The sequence below is a fragment of the Leuresthes tenuis genome, unplaced genomic scaffold, assembly GCF_036924035.1.
Source record: "Leuresthes tenuis unplaced genomic scaffold, fLeuTen1.0.hap1 SCAF_7, whole genome shotgun sequence".
Classification (NCBI taxonomy): Eukaryota; Metazoa; Chordata; class Actinopteri; order Atheriniformes; family Atherinopsidae; genus Leuresthes; species Leuresthes tenuis.
This window is the reverse complement of record NW_027325361.1, coordinates 14,658,960-14,675,403: the sequence shown is the minus strand read 5'-3', so window position 1 is coordinate 14,675,403 and position 16,444 is coordinate 14,658,960. Positions and strand designations below refer to the sequence as shown.

General features: G+C 44.4%; 1 protein-coding gene across 1 annotated transcript; it reads right to left on the bottom strand.

The window, feature by feature from the left end:
* Positions 1-7,163: 7,163 nt before the first annotated feature.
* Positions 7,164-15,928, bottom strand: LOC140311858 (vitellogenin-1-like). The gene is made up of 34 exons (XM_072389443.1): positions 15,885-15,928; positions 15,376-15,396; positions 15,097-15,248; positions 14,754-15,005; positions 14,502-14,663; positions 14,266-14,414; positions 14,025-14,175; positions 13,765-13,922; positions 13,514-13,679; positions 13,307-13,432; positions 12,992-13,210; positions 12,687-12,904; positions 12,506-12,603; positions 12,290-12,414; positions 12,104-12,205; positions 11,899-12,018; positions 11,623-11,812; positions 11,311-11,404; positions 11,029-11,214; positions 10,779-10,923; positions 10,493-10,700; positions 9,954-10,399; positions 9,813-9,857; positions 9,638-9,706; positions 9,353-9,556; positions 9,120-9,262; positions 8,904-9,039; positions 8,696-8,819; positions 8,425-8,605; positions 8,246-8,340; positions 8,005-8,099; positions 7,676-7,841; positions 7,437-7,598; positions 7,164-7,345 (listed from the first exon to the last, which is right to left on the bottom strand). The coding sequence occupies exons 1-34, from the start codon at positions 15,922-15,924 to the stop codon at positions 7,242-7,244; spliced, it is 5,052 nt and encodes a 1,683-aa protein (XP_072245544.1). The 5' UTR covers positions 15,925-15,928; the 3' UTR covers positions 7,164-7,241.
* Between the last annotated feature and the right edge of the window lie 516 nt (positions 15,929-16,444).

The following is a 16,444-nucleotide window of genomic DNA, read 5'->3' as shown; positions in this document are numbered from 1 at the left end:
CACTCACTATTAGAAAATATTGAGGAGCCAGAAGGGCGAGGGAAGGGGTCTTCCCACACCCCTGTTCCCTGGGGCGGGAGGGGTCGGGAGGATGAGTTGTTCTGCAGGTTTGGAGTCTGTGGTGGCTGGGGGGGTTGCTGGCCCCCTGGTGTGCTCGCTGCGCCCCACCCCAGTGGAGTTAATGGAGGGGGGACATGTGCGGATGTATGTAATGTGCAACTGTGTGTGGTGATGACTGGACCTGGGTCTGTGACTTGCTGTCCTCTGGCCTGCTTGTGCTTTTTCCCGATGGGAGGGGGCTTCACCCACCTGTGGGCACGTCTTGACTCCTGGGGCACTTGGCCAGGGGCACTGGGACATGCGCTGGCACACTGTGGCTGTCTGGGGCGCCTGGCCCTCTCAGGTATTGGATGGGGCCTCTGCCAGGGGGTTTGGGGGTGCTCGGGTTCCGAGCCTAATTCACTCTAAATTCTTTTTGAATAGCCTTGTAACCCTTCCAAGATTCATACTCTATATTAAGTACACATATGCACCAAGGTTAATGTTATGGCAAGAACTTACACTCACATTTAATTTAGTTTCAAGCAAGAACAGATCATTCAGTTCAGTTTATGAATTTAGTAAAGCATAATAAAGAGAGTAAAGCATAAATTAATCAGTGGGACCAAAAGAAATTAGAAGAAAAAACAACAAAACCAGTAGATGGGGCAGTTACCTTTTCCTTTGTGGTGTTTTTTTTCTTCTTTTCTTTAATCAATTCAACTGGTTTCTCTCTTTGATGCTTGGTGCATGGCAGGAGTCATGGCAGGCCAGAAGTGGTGCAGGTGGAGGAAAAGTTATGTTGGTTCAGCGTTGTTTGGCTGGATGCTGATGTTAGAGCAGCCGGATGTAGAAACGATGCTAGATGTTAGCTGATAGGTGAAATGATAAATGATGTATACATAGATACATATACACTGACAGTCTATGTCTGGATGGAGTTTTCTTGCCTTCCAGTACTACTGTTAGAAATCTTTCAGTTATTTTCCACCACAGTCTGTCCTTTCACTTGCATATGAAATAGGTCTCTAGGACTGCCTTCTTTCACCATTGTACTATTGTCAAAGTTAGGAGCATCCTGTGTCAGAGTGATGCAGAAAAACTAGTGCAAACATGTGTTACTTCGAGATTGGACTGGTAGCTTGTCCAAAATTCTGCAGCCAGGGTTCTGATGAGAACTGGCAGAACTCACATTTTTCCAGTTTTAGCTTCTCTTCATTGGGTTCCTGTTAAATTCTGAATAGAACTGTGGTCCTCACATGTAAAGCTCTTAAGGACCAAACTCAATGATATCTTCTGACTGCAGACTTACATTAGCTTGTGTTTGTCTTTCTCAGCAGGTATCCCTGGCCTGGTGACATGGTACTTGTTGTCCCCTCTTTCTTGGCTTGAATTAGACTGTCTCTTTGAAGTTCCCTGAGAAAACATCTGGTCTGATTTGGCACTTTGTATATAAAATGGAGTTGTATTTAACTGATGTTGGCTGGGTACCTGTATGAGTAAGGGTTAATCAAAATGTTTCAGTAATAATGCTTCTATTTCAGTGTTTGATGACACATCAAGAGCAAGATTTTGAAGCTTGACTGATGCAGTTCCTTGTCATTCCCTCTTAGACTTTCCCTCTAGCTAAAGCCTTTTAGTTGTTGTAGTTTTTTTGTAATAATTTTTTTGTCCTGATTCTCCATGTCAACAATCAGAAGCTTCCTTTGAGAGCAGCACAGATTGTTTTTCTAAGAAACTGACTTTGTTGAGGAGCTCGCAGAGGAAGGACACATTCTTCATTAATTCTTCTATTAAGTGAAAGTGAAATAAATCATAGGCTTCTCAGAAGCTTTAAGTGTTTTCTTACTTTGAAAATTGTCTAGGGAAAGAAAATGAATACAAGCCCAAATCCAAAAAGATGGCACACTGTAAAATGTAAATAATAATAGAATGCAATGGTTTGCAAACCTCATTGAACCAATATTTTATTTGCAATAGCACATAGAAAACATATCAAATGTTGAAAGTGAGGCATTTTTACTATATCAAGAAAAATGTTAGCTCATCTTAATGGCAGCAAGCTTCTTAAAGAGGAGAGGGACCAACCAGCTTGTTATCAGCTCTGAGTTCAAAAGTCTGCATCTCTGATGGTATGGGGGTACATTAGTGCCTATAGAACTGACAATTTGCATATCTTCAAAGGCATCATCAGTGCTGAACGGTGCATACCAGTTTTAGAGCAACATAGGCTCCCATCCAAAGGATATCTTCTTCAGAGAAGGTCTTGTATATTTCAGCAAGACAGTGCGAAACCACATACTGCATCTATTACAAATGCACAGCTTTGTAGTACAAAAAAAAAAAATCCTATATCATACAAGAATGGGACAAAGTGTCACAGTTTATTCTGCTTTTCTGCATGGTTTGGCAGACTACATTAAGGATGAACTGGTTTCCTATCCTCTACCTTCCACACTGGACAGTCTCATTGAACTTACTGTTCGGCTGGACCTCCGCATACAGGCTCGGAGAAGGGAGAGGAGACAGAACACTCCTGGTCGTCTCTACCCAGCCCGCTGGCCAGGTTACTCATCTGCTTCCGGTTCCTCTTTACCCGTTATGGATAATGGTGTAGAGTCTGAGCCCATGCAGGTGGGCCGCACCAAGCTTACATCTGAAGAGAGAGGGCGCCGCCATAAGGGAAATCTGTGTATGTACTGTGGACAAGCTGGACATTTTAACTGCCCGTTAAAAGACAGGGCTTCAGCAGTGAGTGAGGAAGTCCTGGTGAGTCACACGGCAGCAAAGTCTTCCTCCTCAAGCTTACGCCCTCTGTTCCAAGTCAAGCTCCTACTTCTTGGTGGTGCACACACCCTGCCCACTTTTATAGACTCTGGTGCAGATGCCAACATTATGGCCGAGAGCTTAGCCATACAACTCGGACTTAAGAAGATTCCACTTGACACCCCAATTCCTGCCAAAGCCCTTGATGGCCATCTTCTGGAGACTGTCACTCACCAGACTTCTCCTGTCCACATGCTACTTTCCGGTAACCACCATAAGACCATCCAGTTTCACCTCCTTTCATCTTCCAACATTCCACTGATCTTAGGCTACCCTTGGCTACGTTGACACAGCCCCCACATCGACTGGGCCACAGGGGGCATCCTCGGTTGGAAGAACTCCTGCCACCAGGTCTGCCTTAAAGAGGCCTCTGTACCCCAGCAGACAACGCACTCCAGTTCCTGCCCTGACTTGTCCAGAGTTCCTGCCGAGTACCATGACTTCCGGGAGGTGTTCAGTAAGACTAAGGCGACTTCATTGCCCCCTCATCGGCCTGATGCCTGGCACTTCACCTCCCAAGGGGCATCTGTACTCCCTGTCTGGTCCTGAACGGGAGTTCATGGAGTCTTACATCAATGACTCCTTGGCTGCTGGTATTATCCGACCCTCGTCGTCTCCTGCTGGGGCAGGATTTTTCTTTGTAGAGAAGAAGGACAAGACCCTGCGCCCCTGCATTGATTACAGGGGACTTAATGACATCACTATAAAGAACCGGTACCCTCTTCCCCTCATCTCCCCTCTCACAGCCCTGACATCCTCCAAGACTTCTTTCCGATGGTCCCATTCTGCAGATACAGCCTTTCAGACCCTGAGGGACCGCTTCGATTCTGCACCCATCCTCCAAATTCCTGACGCCGAACGGCAGTTCATCATAGAGGTGGATGCATCTGACATGGGTGTAGGGGCTGTGCTGTCCCAGCGAGCAGCCAGTGACCAGAAGATCCACCCATGTGCCTTTTTCTCTCTGCGTCTTTCCCCAGCCGAGAGAAATTATGACATTGGTAACCGGGAACTCCTTGCTGTTAAACTGGCCCTGGAGGAGTGGCGGCACTGGCTGGAGGGAACCAAGCAGCCCTTCCTGGTTTGGACGGACCACAAGAACCTGGAGTACATTCGAACCACAAAGAGACTCAATTCTCGACAGGCACGATGGGCCCTCTTCTTCACTAGGTTCAATTTCACCCTCTCCTACAGACCCGGCTCCCTCAACGTCAAACCTGACGCTCTGTCACGTCAGTTCCAGAGGGAGGATGATTGGATCAGTGCTCCTGACACCATCCTTCCGTCCCCGTGTGTTGTGGCATCCCTGACTTGGGAAATTGAGGAGAAAGTGAGAGCTGCCACAGAGGGTCAGCCTGGTCCAAATGCCTGCCCTACTGGTTGTTTATTCGTGCCTGCAGCTCTGAGGTTGGATGTACTCCAGTGGGCCCATGGTTCTAAGTTGACCTGGGATCCAGAGATCCGGAGGTCCTTCTACAACGTTTCTGGTGGGCCACGTTACAGGAGGACACCTGAGAGTGTGTCAAAGCCTGCCAGACCTGCAATCAGAATAAAACATCACGTCAAGCACCATCCGGCCTCCTGCAGCCTCTCCCAGTGCCACATCGCCCCTGGTCCCACATTTCACTGGACTTTGTGACAGGCCTGCCACCATCAAATAAGAAGACGGCTATTTTTACCATTGTGGACCGCTTCTCTAAGATGGCACACTTTGTGTCCTTGCCTAAGGTCCCGTCAGCTAAAGAGACAGCCCAGCTGCTCCACAACCACGTCTTTCGCCTTCATGGGATTCCTGTTGATGTGGTCTCGGACAGAGGGCCCCAGTTTTCATCAGTGTTCTGGCAGGAGTTCTGCAGCCTCTTGGGAGCCACCGCCAGTTTGTCATCCGGGTACCACCCGCAATCTAATGGCCAGACTGAGAGGAAGAACCAAGAAATGGAGACGGCCCTCCGGTGTATGGTGTCACAGAACCCATCCTCTTGGTCCCAGCATCTGTTGTGGGTGGAATATGCCCACAACACCCTTACCAGCTCCGCCACCGGTTTGTCTCCTTTCCAGCGTGCCTACGGTTACCAGCCTCCTCTCCTCCCAGCCCTGGAAGGGGTGGCCTCTTGCCCTTCAGTTCAAGCCTTCATCCATCGCTGTCGTCGGACCTGGAGCCATGCTAGGGCCTCCCTCCTGAAGGCGGCAGACCGATACTCCTCAGCAGCCAACCGTCATCGCTCTCAAGCTCCACAATACCAGGTGGGCCAGAAGGTTTGGCTCTCCACCCGTGACCTTCCTCTGGGTGTGGAATCCAACAAGCTGGCTCCCAAGTTTGTTGGGCCCTTCGCTATCGAGAAGGTCATCAATCCTGTGGCAGTCCGGCTCAAACTCCCTCGGTCTATGTGGGTGCACCCGACAATCCATGTGTCCAAGGTCAAGCCGGTCAGCGAGAGCCCGCTGGTGCCTGCTGCTCCACCCCCACCCCCACCCCCACCCCCAACTCGCCTCATTGAAGGGGGACTCACATATGCAGTGTGCCGCATCATTCGCTCTCGCCGACGTGGAAGGGGCTGCCAGTACCTCGTCGACTGGGAGGGCTACGGTCTGGAGGAAAGATCCTGGGTTCCTGCGCAACACATTGTGGACCGGGGTCTCATCCAAGTCTTTTACCAGCAACATCCGGACCAGCCCTCCCCCAGCAACATCGGCAGGGGCCCTGGCCATAGGACGCCTGCTGCTGGCCCTTCCACTGCCCCGGACCAGTGGGAGGACTCCCTGTCGGAGGAGGAGGCAGTGGACCCGCCGGCGAACTCGCCTTCCTCACAACCTGAGGACAGGGAGTTCCCGGGTTCTCCCGAGTTTTAGCCCGCCTTCCTGTTCCCCCTCCTCCCACCCTGGTTCCTTGGACTTGTTTTGGGGACGTCAGGGGCCGTCCCTTGAAGGGGGGGTTCTGTCACAGTTTAGTCATCCAACCATCAGTAATTTTCCATTGATCCTGCTTCTGCCCCACTCAGCCTGTCAGCCACACACACCTCATCAGTTCACTCCACTCACCTGTGAACACAGCTGCCTCTCATCACATACAATCAGCCCAGCATATAGTCACCAGCTCCACACTCTATCCTTTACCAGATTGTTCTTTGCCATGCATGTCTTTCCAGCGTTCTCCTGCCAGCTTTACCGGTACCGACCTCGCCTGTCCCTGATTCCCTGCTTCGTCTGCCTCCTGGTAATTCGACCCAGCCTTCTGTCCCTGACCAAGAACTTTGCCTCTCCTCTCCTGATTACTGTTTGCCGGTTTCTAAAACGTTTGTCTGTCTGCCAGAGTCTCAGTAAAGCCTTGAACTTTTTACCAATGTCTTCTGACTCCTTTGTACTGCAATTGGGTCCATACACCACCCGTTACACAAAGATTCTCTCTATAAGTCCAGTAACTGGTCTCCTCTGTTTGTAGATGTTTGCAAACTGCTATTTTGCTGATGCTAAACAAAATGGTCTTGTGCCAACCTTTTTTTAGACATGTTGCTGCCATATTTTTCATGAAACAGTAAAATGTTTTACCTTCAAATTTTGATATGCTTTTCTATGTTCTATTGCAAATATTATATTAGTTTATGAGGTTTGCAAATCATTGCATTCTGTTTTTATGAAAATCCACATTATACTGGGTCTTTCCTGTTGAAATCAAATGTTTCTCATTGTTGAACAAATTAAAAAGGTACAAGTCACTAGTTTTCTAGCATTCTTGGCTTATTGTCTAAGTCTTCATTTTATTGTTGGAACCTGTTCAAAATCTTTAATTTTAGTTGATAAAAGTGACCACATACAATAGAATAGAAGAATAGGAAAAACACCTTATTCATCCCCCACTGGGGGAAATTCAAATGAAGAAATACTATAAATATTTACTTTTATAGATTTAAGAATAAAAAATTAAAAAGCTGGTAATTGTTGAGTAGTCGCTATCTATGGTTAGATGTTACAGCACTGTGTTGGACTATGTTTGATCAGAAATGACCATTCTCTGGTAGTTCTGCCTTAGAATCTTTTGTTGGTGAATCTGGTATGTGTCTTATTTGCTTATTTAAACTTTTTGTTTTAATCATATAGTTTATCTGCATATGGGCCTAAATTTACAAAAATGATTGGTCGTTAATAATCTTCTCTTTTGGGTTTAAATATTCCAAGTTCAATATGACAGTTGTTTAAAACTGTGTCGTGTTTATTTATTCATATAGTTTTATTTCAACATGAGGGGTAATGATCATAAGATCTGACTGATCTCACATAGTGAATAACTTTGCACCAACACATTTCACATTCCAATTTTTTTAATTTGCAGACTTGCACACAACATAAACTAAAACTTGATATGATGAATGGCAACAAGATTAAGCACACTGAGCCGTGCAGCTGCAGGCAAGGTGAGCTTCTGCAGTTTCCCTCACGTCCACACTGCTATCGAAGATGCTGCTCATACTCTGAGGACTGGAATCTGCATGAAAAAGACAGGGAGAGAAGTTAGGAACTGAATGGGTTTTTTTTCTACTATCTCATGATTTTATTTAATTTTATCACACACTCACCAGCAGGCAGACAGTTGAAGCCAACAGAGACGGAGGTGGTCTTCACCGGGAAGCAGCCGGGCAGACAGCGCAGCACGGGTTCTACAGAGAAGCATGTGGACTCCTCACCGTGGATATTTACCTTCTTCTCCAGCTTCACAGATTCATGCTTCAGACGGCATTCTGTAAGAGAACAGAGTTGATTGATCAGGACGCCGTACTGTTTGCCTAAAAATGATTGCTTAATATTTGTTTCTTACCAGTGGTGTCCCTGCAGCTCTCTGCTGGCAGAATCCAGGAATGAGTGAAGCTGACTGCGTTCTTGGTCAAGCGTCCGTTGGGTGTGCGGTATTCCTGTCTGACCTCCCCATCGGCTTTTCCGCAGACTCCACAGGTCTTGCCTTTCATCCAGTCCACAACTTGAATCTACATTACAAGATCATATGAGACAATAAGGAAAAGAAACATCAAATATACCTGCCATTAATGAAAACATGATGCGCTGCTGCTCTTTTGGTTTTCCCAAAGTCACAATTTAACGCTTTTCATTTCTACAGGAACGGTTAATAATGCATAGTGTTGCATTTACCCTCCATGTGTTCTTGTCAAAGTAGACTTCATGAAGACCATGGCTAGGTGCATACACAGAAACGCCCTCTCCACTTTGTCTGATCTCGATTTTAGCTGTAAAACAGGTTTAATGATCAGTCCTTACTAGTATTTTAACAGTATTTCATAAAAACAAAGACAATGGGGGTATAAATTGATAGTGGCTGTAATGGAAAAACAGGTACAACTTATAATGTGCATTATTAGATCTAATGTTGCACCTGTTGGATGCTGGTAGGGCAGGCTGGTGAGGGGTATTTCCATGTTATTGACCTTCACAATCACTTCACTGTTCTTGGGGTAGAGGTCAATATCTCTACAAGAAGCAAAAAACCTTTTTAGTTTAGTCAACTTTTGGATTAAAACCAGCCATTCTTTCTAGTTTTATTTGGCTACTCACATGTCAGCAATTTTGACATTGATGTGGTTTTGCTCCATGGAATCCCTCTTCTGCAGAACCATGAATTTCAGCTCCTCAGTGCAGTCCTGTGCCAAAACCTGGTAGCAAGAGGATGCCATCTTGTTTGTGATTGTCCGGTTGTTGAATGTGGTCAGTGAATCTCCAATGGAGAGGCATTCAGCTGGCAAGAAAAAGAAGGTTTTCATTTGTTAGTTGCAGGACAAAATCGAAACAAATGTGTTGAATTTTAGATAGCAATAGCAGATATTACCTGCCAAAGCTTTGGCAAACATATAGTGGACTTTATCAGGGGCGTCTTCAAAGGGAGTGAGGCCTGTGATCTCATCAAGGGGCATAGAGACGGGAAGACGTGCAGTTATGTTGTAGACAGTATTCTGTAGGCAGAAAGAAATTAAGTTTTGCTTTTCAAAAGCAATGATTACAACTTTATTTTGAGGGAGCAGCATGACTTTTCATACCATTGGTGTTTTTGCAATGAAGTCAACAGTCCTTTCAGATGATGCAACGACAGTGAATGAAATCCTCCTTGTGCTGTTTGCACTCTTTGTTCGAATCAAGTCAGACAGAAATTTAGAAGGAATGTATTCATACACCCTGTAGAAAAATGTCAAATGTCAAAAACAGTCAACATGGCATGTGAGCAATCTTTAGACAGTACACAGAAAGTTTCTTACATCTTTCCATAGCGTTTAAGATCAGATGGAAGTGTTTCCCAGGACATTCTGAGACGAGCTGCAGGGCTTGGACCAACAAGACCAGTTTCGGATGTAACCATGGTGTCGTACTGCTTGCATTCTGCTCCCCAAGTGATTTTAGCCTATGAAATAAACAACAGACACAAGTATAAGGCAGCTTGTTTTCATAGGATATCTTTCTATTTCTAGTAAAATGCAAGACCGTTTCTTACTGTCATTTTGTGCTTGCTCAACAGAACTCCATCGGCACAGAGCTTCCACTTGTCTTCAGAAACCAGGGAAGCAATGGCAATCTGAACTCTGGCAGTTGGTTTGTCAAAGTAGGCAGTAACCATATATCCCTGCTTCCTCTTATCAGCTCTAACAGCACGGAAGATGACGGCTAAGGCAGCGGTCTCGTTGGCCAGGAATTTATTCTGTGGGGACAACCATAAGTTATTGATCCAAGAGCGTGCATTTAACCTGTTAGGGAAAAGATTTTTTTTTTCTTTTTTCACCTGTCTGTAGATGGCTTCAAAGCTTGAGGCACTGCTGTTGCTACTGGAAGCTGCTGAAGAGGTGACACTCTGCAACAACATGTTAAGATAATGAAGCACCTGGTAAAAACTGTGACAGAGGTTGGCATATTTTCATAAAGTACGGTATCTGTTTTGAGGGGTCATACAAACATACCTGCTTCCTGTGGTCCCTCTTGAACTTCAGGAACGAAATCACTTGCTGTTAAGAATAAATATTATTGTCAGCTCCCACACAGGCCACATTGATGTGTAAGAATTCTTTCCTGCAAAGTTAAAAATATTTTTAGAAGTTTACCTTTGAGGCACGAGAACTGGAGCGAGAAGAACTTGAGCCGGCACTGAAGAGTGATGCAAGGCTTGATGCAGAGCTGGTCTTGGATGAACCACTGGAAGATCTTGAAGATCTGAGTCTTCTGCTGCTTCTTTTGCTGCTGCTGCTGCTGCTGCTGCTTTTGCTGCTGCTTTTGCTTTTGCTGCTGCTGCTACTACTGCTTCTACTACTGGACCGAGATAAGGAACTGGAAGAGGAGGACTTGGAAGAATGCTTTGAGGAAGAACTGCTGGAGCTAGAGGAGGATAAGGAGCGGTTTCTGTTAGGAGCCAGGATTTTGTTTAGCCTCATAAGGATTGGTGCACTATCCAGGATGTCTTTGGTCATGTTGATCTGTGTAACGAGTCTTTCGACAGCCTTTGACCCCACTTTAATCTCCATCTCCAGTCTCTCAATGGCTTGACCTTCAACTGAAAGCATCATAAAATAATGTCATTAGTATCTGACCTCTATGAACAGCGCTTCTATGAAATTCTCAAAAGTGTTATTTTCTTAGTGCTTACTTGGTGTGACAGAGAAAGAGAAATTGTACCGTCCAACCAGTCTGTACAGGGCTATGTCCCGGATAGAAGTGCCATTTTCAGTGCCAACCTTGAAACAGGCTTTGAGTCCAACCCCAACATACTTAACGCAGTACCTCTTGGAAAATGCACGAGATTTGTTGAACTTGACAACCTCATCCTCCAGGGTAATCATCTCAAATGATGCTGACTATAAGGAGAAATACATCTTAATGATAAGTACAGATACTATTGTAAATATCTGAAATTCTGTAGTCACCACACATACCTCAACAGAGTCGGCAGCAGAAGAAGCCTTCATAGACGAGATAACCTTCCTTGAGATGGACGGCAGGACTTTGTTAGGAATGAGTGGAGTGATTCTCTCAGCAGCCGGATCCTCAATGTTTCTTGCAACAGCAAAGGTCTCGATACTGTGGAAGAGAGACATGAAAGTAATCATCCAGGTTCAACAGATAAAGCTAGAGTTGACAATAAATCTTTTCAAAAGTAAACAAAGAGGCAAATGTGAGACTTACTTCAGAGATGTAAGGTTTTCTGGCACAGGAACAGGAAGGACTTCAATCTTAAAGTCACCATCTTTGATGTTAAGTCTTGCAGTGATTTTAGCAGGTACAGTGTAATTGAGTCTGACAGTGTAATTGAGGGCAGCCTGAAGAATGGCAGTGTTGACTCCCATCACAGCATATGTGTTCATGGCAAAACTGGAGAACAAGGACAATTTTATGTTCAGTTTTGTTACTTGAGACATTTTGGGGCTCAGTTCATGTCAATCAGTTTATGTTTGACATTGAACCCACCTTGTTTTGACTTCAGTCTCAAGCTCTATGTCTGTCTCCAGCAAGTGTCGGAGGTGGAAGTCTTCTGGCAAAGGTGGTGAAGTTTTGGGCTGGACTAAGAAAACAAATGAGCTCATTATTTACCCTTATGCATAATACTGCCCACATAGTATCCTTTTTTTTCCACTGGAGATTTCTATTTCAACTTTTATTTTTTGGATTTAAAATTCCTTAACTTGGAATAGATTAAAATATTATGCTTTGTAATATTTCATCAGTATTTTCAGCGCTCAAGTCTGAGCGCTTTGTTTGTTTGTTCATTTTTTGACTCACTTTTAACCACAGCTGCAGCTACAGCAGCAGTGTACAGACTGAGCTCCAGTGGAAGGCCAGCAGCAGTAGGAATGATACGTCGCACCTCAGCGGCCAGAACAGGCTTAGCATAGTGGACGTTGACACCAGTCAGCAACAGAGCCTTGAGAGCATGTATTCCATATTCCCGAATTGTAGGACTTCTGGCCAACTGTAGGTGAAGAATATAACATACATGTTTTGTCTTGCAAAACTGTGATTAATCTTGAGGTTGATAGGTTGCTGTTTGTATCATACCGCAACAGCCTCTTCAATCATGACTTTGTCGATGTTAGCGAAGGCAATTTCTTGTCCTAAGAACTTGACACTGATAGAAGCCAGAGGCTTGCTGATGCTCATGGACCTCCACTGAGAGAGCTGTGGACAGAGAACATGTGGTGTGAGCTCCATGTGTGAGTGTGAAAGAGTATATTTTGTCGTTGTGACTTTCTTGGTCTCTTACAGCTTTAATGACACGCTTCATCTTGGTGATTCTATCAGCACTGTCAATAAGTGCAGGGTTTTTCAGAAGAGCCTCTTGTAGTCCATCAGTTCTCACTCCAATCTAAGAGAAAATCAGCAATGTTAAAACAGCAGCTTTCAAATTCGCTATTGAACAGCTGAACAGATTCTCATGTCCACCGTATACCTCCAGAACATCAGCAGCAGCTCCAGCAAGGAAGGCTCTGGTCTTGGCTAAAACAGACCTCGGCAGAATGGTGGCAGCGTCATTGATATAGAAAGCGGTGGCAGCAGCGCCAATCATCAAGGAACCTGATGAGGTGTTTAGTGAGATGCAGTCAGCTGATGCATCAGCAAAAATAAAACTCAGATAAAATGAATTTAGATGTGACATAGGTCTTACTGTTGTAGGCATCCACATGGACTGCTCTGCTGTAACGTAAACTCAGTCTGTCCAGCTTTGGACCCAAGATTTTCATGGCAACACTGCAAGCAGCAGCACTGCAATGGAAGCGTAAAAGAGATGATGCATTGTTTTGTGCAGACAGACTTGTAGATGAATTGGCATTAGACAGGGCTCTTACACTGTGGGGTGGATGGTGGAGGAGCTCCTGCTCAGGGACTTCATGTGAGAATAAGTGAAGCTGGCAACCTGCAAGTCTTTCTCTGTCTTCACATTGTTGGCAACAGTTATCACCAATGCCATTGAAGGCCTTGTTTCAAACAGGACGATGCAGGAAAGCATACGAAGCTCTGGGTGAATATCTTTGTCCATGTAGAGCTGAAGAGCCAATTCCTGGACCTATTTGAGAGGAGAAATCAAACTCAGTATGGAGTTCAGGCTAAAGACCAGCCCACTTTGAAAAACTCCTTAGTGTTCAGAACTCACCATTCTTGACTCCTTCTTTGCAAAGTTCCTCAGGGCCATAATGGCTTCAGCATGGACTCTCATTGGCAGAGATGCAGCAGCAGTGCCATGAATGGGCATGATCTTTGTGATTGCCTTGAAAGTAGCAGGGTGTCGCGCATTTCCCAAAACCTTTAGAAACAGGATGATGTTCTCGGTCTCAGCCTTAGCAACAGCCTCAGCAAGACGTTCCTGGATGGGCTGTTGAAGGAAATGGGAAAATGGGATCGTCCATTTCTTACTCATTCATTTTCCTCTATATTTGAAGCCCAGTAAAAAATAACAGGGTTATTTCACCTTTATGTACTCAGTAGGACAGACAGCTAACTCAGAGCAGTTTCTGAAAATCATGGTACCATAGCCAAGGAGGACAATCTCACGCAGAACTGGGCTTTCCATAACTTTGTTGTTGACTGTCAGGGTCTAGAAGAGAGCAAATATCAGAAATATTTCATGTGTTCATTCTCCTTATTGTAAATGTAACTTACGTTGGGGTTCACCTACCTCCATCAGCTTGATAGTCTCACTGTTTGCCGACACCGTGTGAACAGCTGCAATGAAAGCCTGAGCTTCCTCAGCAACACTCAGTTCATCAGCCAAGAATTTCTCCTTGACTAATCTAAAAGCAGCAGGGGTTCCAGCGACAGGGATGGCATCCAAGAGCCAGCGTCTGTAAAAACAATTGTAAATGTACATATATAAGTAGTTATACATATAGTATTTTCTTATTCAAATTTCAAATCACTGTAAGCCACCTGTGGGAGGACATTTGTCTGTACTGGTTCCAAGACATTTCCAGGTCTTCATAGGTAGCTGCACGGAGAATCTGAATCAATTCCAAAAATTTCCGAGGGGCATGTTCACTGACACTCTCCACATTGTGGGTAACCAGATGGTTGAGAAGCTCTGTAATCTAAGACCACAGGATTGAAAGGGGTGTCACTAGAAATGGTCAAAATGTGCAAATTTTCATTCATGACTTCACTTATATTTTGAAGTATTGTGAAAAAAGTACCTGGGCCTTTGGGTTGCTGATCTTGATAAGCTGGAGAGGTGACTGAAGAAGTTCGGTAGAGAACTCATACTTGAGAGATCCCCGTTGGCGATACTCAACCTGGGCGGATGGAATCGGGACTTTCTGAATCTCAAGGAACACCAAGGACTGCCTTTAAAGTAATGTGAAAAAAAAGGCTAAGTCGCAACTCCATTTAAGCCAGATACAACTATTTTTACATTCTCTTTATCTTTTGACATACTTGGTCTCCATTTGAGCAGCTCCATTGTGCTCGGAGAAAGGTGAAAACTGGATCAGCTCATTGACGACTACCTTCAGGATCATGACACCACTTGCAACTGGTTTCAAGGTGTAAGTGAATGATGAGGTACCTCTCAGGTTTTTGCTGTCCTGCAAATACAAACCATGCAGTCGCCTGTTCATGCAATGGTATTTTTTTCACAGATGAATGCGTGGTGCAAATGGACTTAAGCTTACCTTCTGGCACTTGTCACATTTCTCAGTGTATGCCAACCCGATGTCTTTAATGATCCTTTCCTGACAGTGGTTCATGTCCCTGGTCTTGGTCAGAAGGATGCGTTCAGCCTTGATGTCTTCACTGATGGAGTAGAGGGTCTTGCACACACCCTGAGTTCCGTTCTATGGAGCAGAGCACCTTTTTAGTAAACAGATTAAATCTCTTGCATTGTGATTCATTATAAATAGGCTACTTTGGGATCTTTGACAAACCTCCTGCAAATCATACACATTGTGTGTCCTCTTGATGTTGAGCTGAAGGATATTCAGGATGCCTCTGTAGATGTTCAGCACCAAAGTTGAAATTCTTTCAGGTGCATGGATTTTTCCCACAACACCATTGGTATATTCAAACTTGATGGGGATCATGAGCTGAGGTGCCAGAGCTGCCATCAGCTTGGTTGCTGGGATTGGAGCATCATTTGGCCAAATGCCGCTGTACTCAAAGAGCTCAGGTTCCGCAAGCTGAAATATAGGAATCAGATGTAGAGCATTAGAGATTTAGTGCATTTCCAAGGTAAAGTAGTTGTTGCTTGCTCATTACTTTACACTTTACCTTCAGCATATATGTGTTTTGGGCTTCATTACTGATCATAACTTTAGACCTGATTTTGAGTCCGGCCCTTGCCCAACCTTCCTCAGGGAGACCTCCCAGGAGGAATGCCTCATACTTGTACACATAAGTCTTTCCGGCAGCAAAGTCAGGGGCTGTAGGCACAAATTTGCTTAGTTATAAGGGCTCCAACTTATCTAAAGAACATTGCTAACCTTAGCTGCAGCAAATGTTGGATAATGATAACAGCCTTTTAATGTTACAATAAAGTACTGGGCTTACCAAAAACAGGACTTTGTCCAGCTGAAATGGAAAAAAAGAAAACACATTTCAACTCAGTTCAACATGTGACTGGAGTCTGTTCTTATGCATTTCAACGTTTTACATTGTAAAAAATGCTATACAAGTTGTTGGAGATTTGGCTGCCGGTCAATAAGCACATGCAAGAGAGAAACAACAAACATTTCTAAATCTAATTAAGCAACAAATTTCAGAAGAGAGAAAAGAAACAAGTTGAAACAACTACGGGAAATGAAGGCACTAAACAGCATACAAAGAAAGCTCTCAGCAATTTCAGTAAATACCAATTCATGACTGTCATAAATGCTGACAACTGTGTGCTACTATTGCACAAAAAAATAAGTAACATTTAACATCTGATTAGTTCCCAATAATATTACATGAAATTAAGTAGTTTTCTGTGCTTAGAATAAGGTACTTGAAATCAGTACAGTTATTGCTTATGGCAATGTAAAAGCAGCCCACTTTCAGAGATGCAGAATCCAACTTACACACAAAGGCCAGAGCCAGGGCAAGCACAACCGCTCTCATGGCTGATGGGGCTGTAACAGTCTGTGGTGACACAGAGCCTTTATACGAAATTTTTTTGTGACGTAATGCAAGTATTATGTGAACCATGGCACAACTCTGCTGCTCTTCATTTGATAGATAACATATTAAACTTTTAGACCACCACAGGGAGAAAAGTTAGGGTCACCTGACATTGTCAAAAAGGCCAAATTGAACTTGGACATCTTGTCAAAATGTTTACTGTCTTTCACGATTGAGCAATTCCCACATTAATTGAAAATCCCTTTATTCTAATACTTTTTAATGACAGTTGCTGTTAGTATTAGTTATAGACATATATAGACGGACTCACAGATGGGAAAGCTGTTGCTCTAACGGTAAAGTGGTAAAGTACTGATCCTCTTTCATTTGAAAGTTCATTGGTTTGATCCCCAACTTCCCCAGTCTTCATGTGTCCTTGGGCAGAATACTGAATCCTACATTGTCTCCCAAAGTGTTCCTCACTTGGAAGTTGATTTGAATGAAATGATTTGCTAAATCA